The sequence below is a fragment of the Oratosquilla oratoria genome, chromosome 13 (assembly GCF_046742065.1).
Source record: "Oratosquilla oratoria isolate Oo_2021 chromosome 13, ASM4674206v1, whole genome shotgun sequence".
Lineage (NCBI taxonomy): Eukaryota > Metazoa > Arthropoda > Malacostraca > Stomatopoda > Squillidae > Oratosquilla > Oratosquilla oratoria.
The window spans coordinates 44012542-44023700 of record NC_134789.1 but is presented as its reverse complement, the minus strand read 5'-3'; the positions used below and the strand labels follow the sequence as shown (position 1 = coordinate 44023700).

Here is an 11159-nt window from a genome sequence, read left to right as displayed (position 1 = left end):
TTCATGCTTCAACAATGATCCACAGCTCTGTTGCGTACCAACTATCAACTCAGTTAGTGTCATTTAATTCTTTTTTAAACATGAGGGGACGTCCTAGGATGAGGTGGATGGATGGGGTGAAGGGGGCTTTGGGGAAGAGGGGAATGTCTGTTGAGGAAGGACGGGAGAGGACAGAAGACAGGGGTGAATGGAGAATGGTTGTATACGGATGATGTTGTGATAGCATGAGGTGGAATGGGCGGGTGGAGGTAGTATGTGTGAGCAAAATTTGACGCAGCCTGAAGGGATTTCTCCCCGTCCTCTCATTTTATGCAATGGGGGGACGGAGAGGGGGGGTCGCCGATTTAATGAAGCGGCCTAGCTGTGGATGTGCTGTGTCTTGCGACACTGCTTCTGACCCAGGGCAGTGGACAAGGTGCAGGGATGACCCGTCATTCAGGAGGTACTAAGATAAGAGGGAGGGTGGAGGGGTGTGGAGTGTATTCAGGGGTGGAATGGGTGGGATTGATTTTGTGCCTTTTTCTTTTTGGCTACCCCCCTTGTATGTTAAACTTAGAATGTTGTTCTATTTGATGGTTGTATCTAAGGTAGGTTGTTTCTGTAGTCAGACCTACGCTGTTGGTATTGTTTTAGTAATCCTTCCCCATCAGCATGCTGAAACCAAAATCCTCCCCATAGAACATCTTATGAAAATGATAGATACACAGTTCTATGCAAGGATCCTCAACCCAACTCATTCATTTCATTACATCACACAAGTGCAACCAATTGTATACAAGAAAAAAATCAACATTTTGCTTGAACACTCATAACTTTCACCTGAACCACACAACATATCAATACAAGCAATCAGGCCCAGCTGTTATGTAACTTTGAACTCAGGTCCCTCTGAATGTGATTGTTTGAATTACATCACTGGTACTAGCAATTTGTTGTATAAACACACAAATCAAAGTTGTCAAGCTAGAACTATGGCCAAGACTAAAGATGCCAGCTTCCTCCTAGAGATCATCAGCAGAAATGCTTTCCTTGAGCTACCACAAATCAAAGAGGCAGCCAACAGTCACATTAAATGGTTGGTCTCTCCCACTTGATAGGAACCCTAGAATACTGGACCACACTTTTGATACATATGATTTTCAGCCAACACATTAGAGGCCTTATAGAAACATAAGGCACAGATCACTTTAAAGGACATAGTCCTACACTCACTCTTTCCATATAGCAACACAAAATCTTTTCACTGAGTAATTTGTGGGTACAACCAGTGGCTGTGTCTTCTCTCCTGGGGGGCCATGTGTCTCCGACCAAAAAGAAAACTTATTGACCAATTGTTGCAAGTGGCCAAAAGCTCAAAATTATCATACAAATATTCTTTTCTCTTCATTTAGTGGTGGTGTGAATAAGTTATCATATGCTGCTAATTACAATAACCGATATAAATTACTGGTCTAGTGTGCCGGGCTCGCAATATGAAAATTGTGTTGTTTTTTAGTTTTTTAAAAGTATGTACAGTGCACACAAATTTTAACAGTCATTGCTTTCAATTCATATAGTTAGGGCATAAAGGGCTTCACATATTCATTTGTACATATATACATATACCAAGGGCTTTTTCCCCTGTACAAGGGAGGTAGACAAAGTCAAAAGGCTTATTTCCACCCCTCCCTCCCTCTAATCTTGGCTCCTAGATGACAAGCCATCACTGTTTCTCATCCATTGCCCTGTGTCAGAAGTAATGTAGAAAGACACAGCATGTCCACAGCAAGGCCTCTTCATTTCATCAGTGACCACCCCTCATGCAGGAACATTGGAAAGGGGGAGAAATCCCTTCAGGCTGCATCAAAATATCATTCATACATAACCACTCCCTAACCCCCTCATCCTTCACCCATTCCCTTCTGTGCATCACATCATCATCCATACACAACCATTCTCCACTCACTTCTGCCTTCTCCCTTCCTTCCTCAACAAACATCACCCTCTTCTTCATTCCTTCTTTTCATGTATCCAAACCACCCGTTACTTTCATCAACCCAATCTCCCATCTCCTTCTCACTTATCCAACCTTATAACCCCTACCATACTTCTTAGACATTTCATCTCAAACACATTTAAACTCTTCCTCTTTTATGTTCCATGTCTCTGACCCATACAGTGCTGCACCCATTCCCAAATGTCTTTATCTCATTACACTTTTTAATCTCCCAAGGCTTTTCTCTCAATCTACACTCCTCCATTTCCTGCCACATGCAACCCCAAGTACCTAAAGATCCACTTTCTCCAGCCTCTCTCCTTTAATACTCACTTCCAAATATCTGCCATCCTCTCTCCTTGCACATCTCATCACTTTATTTTTACCCACCTTTACCTTCAACTTTCTCCTCTTGCACAGTGCCTCACCGTCTACCCTGTCATAAGCCTTTTCCATTTTTTTTATTCAAATTTTTACTCATAATAGTTATGGCTCTACTAAAATTTGTTTTCTAGTTTGTACTTGTACTCTGAACAAGGGTGTATGAAGGAGGTAAAAAGTACAAAGAAATACATAACTTGAACATGTTTATTAATGGTGAACGGGCTGGTGTAGCTGGTTTTGCACTGCGGTGTGTATCAAGACAGAGGCTCTGTCTTGACACATCCATCCTGAGATCTGAACCAAGCCACCATGCAGGTCAGGCTTGGCTACACATAGCTCACATTACTAATCAATGTAATGCAAGGTACCTGGCAAGACCATGAGGACCACGCCCTGCTTGTTTCATGGACCTGATGTTGGCGGGTCAATGCTTCAACACTCCCATATGGAGCGACAATTTAACCTTGTATTCATAAAAAGCATACTACGTATGCAAACACCTAATTCATATACACATACATAGACTTTAAAGGGATCATATGGTCATGAATGCATACATACACAGGACAAGCATCATAGATATACAACAATTATAACAACAACACCAACAACATGTTAGCAAGACATATATGTACAGTTTGTTCTGAGCGCAACACTGATATGGTGGTGACACCGTGTTGAGCAGGGCAGCTTAGGGCAGCTTTGTGCCACACACTACTTTATGCAGTTGTGGCTTCACACTACAACAATGACCAACTGCTGCTTGGCGAGGCCAGCCTCCACCTTGCCTTGCTAAGCCTTCATGATGCCTGTCAGTAGTAGGGCGGTACAAGGCACAGCATGAGGGCTAGGGGAAGGAGATAGCTTGCAGTAGCCACCGCCTCGCAGCTTATCACAGAAGTGGATGGGATGACCCACCACGCATATTTCTCTCCATGAAAAGTTTATGATGAGCCTTAAGCATAAAGGCTGATTGCTTCTCAATAAATTATTTGATAAAAACAAGGCTAAAACTCTGTTCCTTGTTACAAAGACATCAATGCTCACTAACAGTTCACTGATACAGTTACACTATACAGAAGTAACATCAAAGGTAAATCATAAAACACCTCTTGAATGAAAATATACAATGAATTAGTTCATGAAATGCTTTGTAACAAGACTGAGCATACAGCTATTTTCCTCCACACCCACACCTGTCATGCCCACCATGGGTATCATGCCTATGGCAGACATCATGCTCATTTACCACCTGGTGCCTTTGGTGGTGACATGGCTGCTGCTATGGGAAGTGCAAACTTTGGTAGCAGTGATGTATGATGAGTAGCAGTAGCAACACGGGGCAGGGTAAGGCTTGTACTCTGAAGGGATTGTCAGGGCACAAAGGCCGAAGGGCTTGACCATCACGGTTTGGCACCTGATGACACTGGGACGGCCTGGGCCGCTGCTGCTGCAGACACCATGACAACAGGCTTAACAAGGCTACCAAGAGATGTGGCATAGTGAGCTGGCACAAGTGAGGCCTTCATCACCTTTCCACTTCCTCCCATTGCTGATGCACAAGTAGCCACACTTGGCACCACCACACGCTGAGCCTGTGACACCACCAGAGGTGCTGCCATCAAAGAACCCCCAATTCCTGATACGAGAGCTGTGGTGCCACCCACACCCCCAAGTCCAGAAACCAGCTGGGTCACACCTAGAAAAGAAATAGAATAAATGTCACAGAGACTGTGAAATAGTAGTAAAACACTATCGTCTTTTAATATATGAGCAGACAAGTTAAAACACTATCACAACAAGCCAAACTCACCATTGGCATGTGTAGTTGGTATATACGAGGGCAAGATTGATGCACCCTGTGTTGCTTTCACACTGCCTGGTGTTGCACTGCCTACACTAAGATTGAGGGGAATGCTTGTCACTCCTGTACCTGCACAAAAATCAAAACATTGACAATCGGTACATGGATGCACAAACTTTTCATATCAACTGGAGATTTCAACTGAATTTTTTTCCCCCCTATATTTACCTTGTGGCTGTGGCAATGTCCTTGCAGTAGAGGGAACAGCAAGATGTAGTGCAGATACACCATTTTTGACCATCAGCATGTGTGTACCTCCTCCAACTTTTCCCTCTTCACCATCACCTCCACTGCTGTCAACAGCTTCTATAATACAAGAATAAGCCATTGAACTCTAACTCAATAAACCATATTCATGCAACAGTCTTATGCTAATCTCTAGAAATAATATTTCATCATTAAATCTGAAGGTAAATATGTGTTTATCTACAGTGGATTTCCACATGAAGGCAATCACTAACTCAAGTCATCATTAGCAGGTTATCCAGTACCCAAAACCTAAGGAATGGGGAGGGTGGGACTAATTTCAAAGGATGGTTGTTTGTGGGAAAGATTATACAGTAAAATGTGAAGAATAGAAAAGAGTAAGGGGAAGGAAAGGAAGGAGAGGTGGGAGAGAGGGAGGGAGGGAGAGTACCGGATTGTTATATATCACTGACTTATAAGAAGAAGAAGAGAAGAGCAGTTGCTGGTTGTCTGCTCCCATTGTGAGAATAGGGGAAGAAAATACATCTACTCATTCACTTGTGACTTTAATATCCTATGAAATAAAATGTTAAGGAAGTTACAATTCATAAAAATGAACATGATTCCACATCAGAATATCAGTGAATCATTAACATACCTGGCTGTGCTAGGGTAATGGTTACAGGCTTGGATGTCGTGTTGGTATGGTCTGCCGGTAGGAGCTTGTAACCCTCTGGAGTAATAACATGAATAGCTGGCTGACCAAGTAAACCTCCTGGGGCACCATTCAGGTGTACACCTCCTGCAACCAATTGTGCTGGAAGCTGCAAACTACTTGTTGTGCCAATCAGTGGTCCTGCTTCTCCTGAGGTTGCAGGTGCAACAACAGATTGTGGATGATCCACGGTGGTTTGGAGAATGCGGCGTGAGACTGGAGCCACAGCAGCAGTGGTGGAAGTAGGTGTAGTAGTGGATGTGCTAGCCATGGCCACAGAAGACCAAGTCTCATCCTGGTCCACATGTGGACTGGATGCATATGAGCTATAATGTGGAGAAGCATGCAGGGATGCATTACCATTCTCATGTCGTGGGGATGTAGTACCAGGTGAGGCACGATGAAGTGTGGTGGGCCGTGGTGATGAACGTGGCGTGGTGGTGGCTGTTGTCAGCTCACACATTGTTGAGGTGGACAAGTTGAGAGGTTGGTTTGGGTCAGGGAAAGCCCTGGGTGCTGTAACTGGAGCAATGGATACTGCAGCCATTCCAGGTGCACCCAGGCTACTGAGACTGCTACTACTACAACTATTACTGCTACTCATACTGGTGGCAATGCTGCTGCTGTAGATACCACGATCTGGTGTGTGGTCGCGGACGGCAGTATGGTGATGGGTGCTCCGCACTTCTGTAACTAGCGGTTGCTGCTGAAGGAGTTGGTGTTGATGATGTGAGGGAGTGGGGGGTGCAGGAGGTGAAGCATCACGTGTGTCTTCATCATCCATGTACAGATCAGGCTGTTCTGAAGCTGTGGTTGTGGATTTTGTCTCTTTATCACGCTGCTGTTCCAAGGCTGCCATGTCTGGCAGTAGAGCATTAAAGTCAATGTGGTCCCAACGAGCAGACAGCTCTTTCTTTAGTGCTGATAATTGTTGCTGGTGGGCAATCTTTTCTCGTGCTAGTCGCTCCATCTCATGTTCATATTCGCGCTCTTTCCGCTTCAGTGTCTGAAGATTAAAAAATATTTTAGTATACATCAACTTAATTTCTAGCACATATTGACTCCAATTACATATAAAACATGTTGTATGTGCACCTGCTGATACCTCAGCTATGATGACATCCTCCACGTCAATAATACTCTGTGATATTACAATGCAAAAGGTCAATGATAAAAAAGTTAGGGGGATATCATGAATCTCAAAATTATAGTTTTCAAACTAGTACACCTTTTACACCAAAAGTAGATGTTCAAATCATTTTTTGGAAAGATTAAGACATGTTGAGGAACAGTAAAAATAAAATTGAAATATCAAAACTTGTATATAAAAGAATATAAAAATAATAACATTGACAATATGGTCAACCGAATGTGGATAAGTTACCTGTATGTAGCGATGTGCTGCCTTAAGGATAGTTTGGTTGGAAATTTTCTTATCGTCCATACTTGGCAACTGCCGACGCAGTGTCTCAAAGCATTCCTTCAGGTGTGCTCTTCGATGTTTCTCTAACTTGTTGTGCACCTCCCTGGACGGTGTATTTCTGCAAGACAATGGTGTAACCGTGACCAAATAGATGCAATAAGCAGCTACAAGCACAGTGTAGTACACAAAGTTGACTGTAATCAACATTACACTTCAAGATTCATGGGTGTCTTACCCAGATCGCTTCTTGTTGGCGTCGTCAAGTTTAAGAGCACAGTCATGCGGCGAAGGAGAAGATGAACCTGACACCATTCCTCCCCCATGGGTAAACCCTTTACTCGATCCGTTCAGACGAGCTAAACCACTGGACAGGTGCTGTTGTTGTTGCTGCTGCTGCTGCACTCCAGCAGCCGTTGTAGCTGCTGTAAGGGAGTCAAAGGTGTGCCTTGGCGTGCCAGGCGAAGCCGTGGTGATTAAGCCTTCCGGTGAAGAACGCACGCCGCCATACGGAGGTGATGGCGGTGAAAACGTTGCTCCTTGGAAAGCGCTCACGAGCCCCAAGGGTGACACGCTTCCTTTGGCCTGAACGGTCCTACTGCTGTTACTGCTGCTGCTACTACTACTACTGCTACTGCTGCTGCCTTCGCTGTGTCCCGGGGGCGGCGGCGATCTTGACTGTGGCGAGGAGGGTAACGATATGGATGGGGTAGTTGTAGTCGTCGGGGAACGCATTCCTCGAGGTGATATGTGATGATGACTTGTATTATGATACGGATGCGGCTGATTGGTATGGTGAATGCCGATCCGTCTGGTTGGTTCATGATGGTTAACATTGCTGGTAATGGCGGCGGAGGGGATTGCTGTGGTCGTGGCCGGTGGGGCAACGGCTCCACGGACCAATCCCCCTCGAAGATCCGGCGGTACTGGTGCAGCATTGCGTGGAGGTGGTTGGCTCGGTTGCACCTGCTGGGGTGATTGTTGTTGCTGTTGTTGTTGTTGATGATGATGATGTTGATGATGTTGGTGATGATTATGGTGATGATGTTGATGGTTGGGGGCGGGGGGCAGATGCGACACCAATGGCTTGGGATGGAAGGGGTCGCCGCCCCCCGCCTTAGACCGTTGCGTGTAGCCAAACTCCTCTTGGGTACCGTTCACGCCATCGCCCTTTTCGCCACCTGTAACATAAAAACAACACATTAGTTTCATCCTCGTTTCAGTCACTATCATCTTCAACTAATGACAAATACCCCTCCCTTCTGACCTTATTTCATACAATATCCCTGCATCAGTTCCTTCTCATTACACTCTGGGTATTACAAAGACTTTTGCCAGCACCCACCCGTGTTTTACTTCACATTCCTCATAGTAAGCACACACTTAGAAAAAAAAAATACTGAAACAATAACAACAACAATTGTTGCTTCGAATTTCAATACTGGGAACCTGCAGCCCCACAGTCTGGCAAAGGTACTTGTGCCCTCCCATAGATCGAAAGATATGTTGGATTTGTCTGTGTTAGCGTGGGATAAGCAGCAGTCGCTAGCTCTAGTAAAATGGTGGAGGAAATTGAAATTAACAGAAAAAGACTTTTGGCTTAGTTTGGAGACCGTGCGTCAGCCCCTCGGGGCTGTGGATATCGATGGGTTGGTTGAAAGAATATTTCCAACTAACGTTTGTCTTGCAAATAGATTTACATTGTCCCCTTTGAAATGGCGACATGAAAGAAACAGAAATGGGATTTTTCTTTCCACTGGTATACGTAATAAATGAGTAAGAGATAATTTCGAATCAAAGACTGGTTAAACACCTATAAGGCATGAAAAAATATTGAGCATAATCGATTTCATTAGCATAACCAGTGATTGGTAATTTGCGTATATTCTCTGTAATCAATCAATTCAAATTGCTGTTTTAGTTTAAACCAATGGAAAAGATAAGAGCAGATTCCAAATTGCTCTTGTAACTAGTTAAACACTCATGCACAAATACACATACGCGGTTACATGTACACAAATACATTCTCATGCAGAACTATGAAGACAAATATGGAGTTCGACCAAATTAGATAAAAAAAAAAAAGTTAAGTAAAAATAGACTGGGTCTCGTCGCGTTCGTCCAAGATGTACATTTACTGACCCATGTTCAAATCCAGTGCCTGCTCGTGATTTTTACTAGTGCAAGAAGTCCAGGCACATCGGGCAATGGTGACGACTTTGGTCTTTATTAAGCGCCTCCTAAGTGAGCTCACCTCACATTGAGTGAATATTCATTTATGACTGATGACTTCGAAAAATAACTTCCTTTCATTAACGTAATATTTTTCCGTTACATATTCCTCGCATTCTATACATAGCAACAACAGCAATAATCAATAACCCGTCAAGATAAGGCGAATGGAATAATTGTATGTCAATAACTATTGTAAATCAAGACAAGCTTTGGGTTGTTTCCTCGGCTGGCGACATTTAAGGCCACGCAAATATTTAATCAAACCCGCCAGGACGCCACAATGACATGAATAATAGATAATTAAGTAAATAGCATTTCACTTGTACTGAGAGTATTTGCACCTCGAGCCTTCAAACTTATGTTCTTGTTCTGCGCACTTACGAGAAGGATACGGAGCTCCCGGCAATGCATTTTATTTACCTAACAATAGTCACATTACCACAACAACAGCGAACTACTACCAAAAGAAAAAACATAACCATGATAACGAGTAATACATGTGTGACTTTGTAAAGGGGTCGAAGCGGAGGCGCGCCACGGCTCTGTACCAGATACAGCAAGTGCTACAAGCGAGACACCTTCCGTCCATTCTTTTTTATTACTTTAATCTTCGTACCACCGACCTCGTTTCTGCACACCGCTTGGGATGCACAGGTGGAAGAATATGAAGTTGAAATGAGGGCATGGATGAGTGATGATGCGAGGGGAAGGGATAAACAGGGATTGGGGGTGGGGGTCGTCAGTGTGTGTGTGTGTGTGATTCACAAGTCTTGATCACGTGTTGGACTCGTGATCGACAGTTATTAACCTCCCGGATGAGAGCTCAGAGCTCGTATGACCTTACACGCACACATACATCTCCCCGCCCACGAGTTGGAGTAACAACCCGCAGCGCAGCGTTACTGAAATTATTTCAGCCCTAGGCGGGATTCGAACCCGGACCGCCGGAGTGGCAGGCGAGAACTCTAACCCCTGCACCAGGTGTGTGTACGTGTATGTGAGAGAGAGAGAGAGAGAGAGAGAGAGAGAGAGAGAGAGAGAGAGAGAGAGAGAGAGAGAGAGAGAGAGAGAGAGAGAGAGAGAGAGAGAGAGAGAGAGAGAGAGGGGGGGGGGTAGGGGGAGGGGAAGGAAGCGTGTAGGTTGTTGGGTGGAGAGACTGTGACGTGTGCACCAGGGGGCGGGGCGAACAGCGTGGAGGTGAGCGCGCAGTCCTTTTATGTAACCTGCACACGTGGAGACGTTGCCACATCTACAACGGCATCACAACTCGACCCCACACGTCCCTCTAATCATTTTCTCAGCCTGCCATGAAACGTAACATTCACACTTACGTGTTGTGTTTGTCAATACCCTTTCCTATTCTGAGAACATAACGGATAGATACCTTTTCGCTACCAATATCTGTAAACTTAGCCCGTAACAATATACGTTTTTACATTTAGTTCCTACTCGTTTTCGATGGAACACAGCTGCAAGTCATATTTGTCAAGCTTCTATGAGTGGGTGAGGTGGTAATAAGTGGCTTTAGGCTAACGCACTAGAAGTAGTCGTGAAACAGTATCCGTAAGCCAGGCGTTTAAATGTGATCAGTTTGGTTGCCAAGCAGGATTTCAGAAATGAACTTAGATGACGTACACCAAAGGAGTGCACGGAAATTAAATTAATTTCGTATTTGCCCCCCCCCTTTTTTTTTTAATTCCCACGGTATGCTAGACGTCACGTCTACGTATGTACCAAAACTAATGCTCGGCTGACTGGTCGAGAGCTAAACATGTACGGTGGGGCGGGTGAAGGGTAGCAGGAGCAGGAGGGTGGGGTTGGGCGTTAGGGGGGAGCAGACGGCCACAGCCACCGGCCCACCACCAGGCACTCGTCGCGTCGAGTTGGACGGGTAGTGGTTGCACACGGGTGCGAGGGTGTAGAGAATACATTAAATTTTTCTAGTACGATACACATGAGTATGGTGAGACTGCTGTGGACATGCATAAAGTGATGGGTGCAGTCTTGGGATAGTTGGCTACCGGTTTCTTTAGCTAGATGGTGGGGATAAGTCTCCAAAATGACGCACGAGAGGGAGGGTACATGGTGGGTTGGGGGTGGGAGTGGTTCCATGGGCAAACTTTGCCTAACGAATGGTGAACAGATTCACTTTATATAGAGGTGTTCATGCATACAACAGAAAATATATTTTGATCCCTCCGCAATGATACGAGGATATCTAAATTTCAATACATGAAAACGAATTAATACCTTGCTGGCAACCAGAATAAATTATATACTACACGGTTATGAAAGGCCCGAGCGAAACTGGTTATGGACAGCATTGCGAAAGGCTTCGAGGACAGAGAGGCCAAGAAGTGAACTTACTTAGGCCATGTGG

The 11159-nt window shown here is 44.7% G+C and overlaps 1 protein-coding gene across 5 annotated transcripts in view; it reads right to left on the bottom strand.

The window, feature by feature from the left end:
• Positions 1 to 2549: 2549 nt before the first annotated feature.
• The window catches only part of LOC143032417 (uncharacterized), a 229565-nt gene continuing 220955 nt past the window's right edge, over positions 2550 to 11159 (bottom strand). For 4 of the 5 annotated variants that reach the window (XM_076197162.1, XM_076197164.1, XM_076197161.1 and 1 more), the window contains exons 2-7: positions 6783 to 7725; positions 6509 to 6665; positions 5068 to 6130; positions 4392 to 4529; positions 4173 to 4292; positions 2550 to 4058 (exon numbers count right to left, since the gene is read on the bottom strand). In XM_076197162.1, coding sequence (XP_076053277.1) covers positions 3763 to 4058; positions 4173 to 4292; positions 4392 to 4529; positions 5068 to 6130; positions 6509 to 6665; positions 6783 to 7725 — 2717 coding nt within the window. In that variant the 3' untranslated portion in view covers positions 2550 to 3762. Of the gene's footprint in view, positions 4059 to 4172; positions 4293 to 4391; positions 4530 to 4882; positions 4920 to 5067; positions 6131 to 6508; positions 6666 to 6782; positions 7726 to 11159 lie in introns of those variants that run through there. The other variant, XM_076197165.1, reaches the window with a different exon arrangement.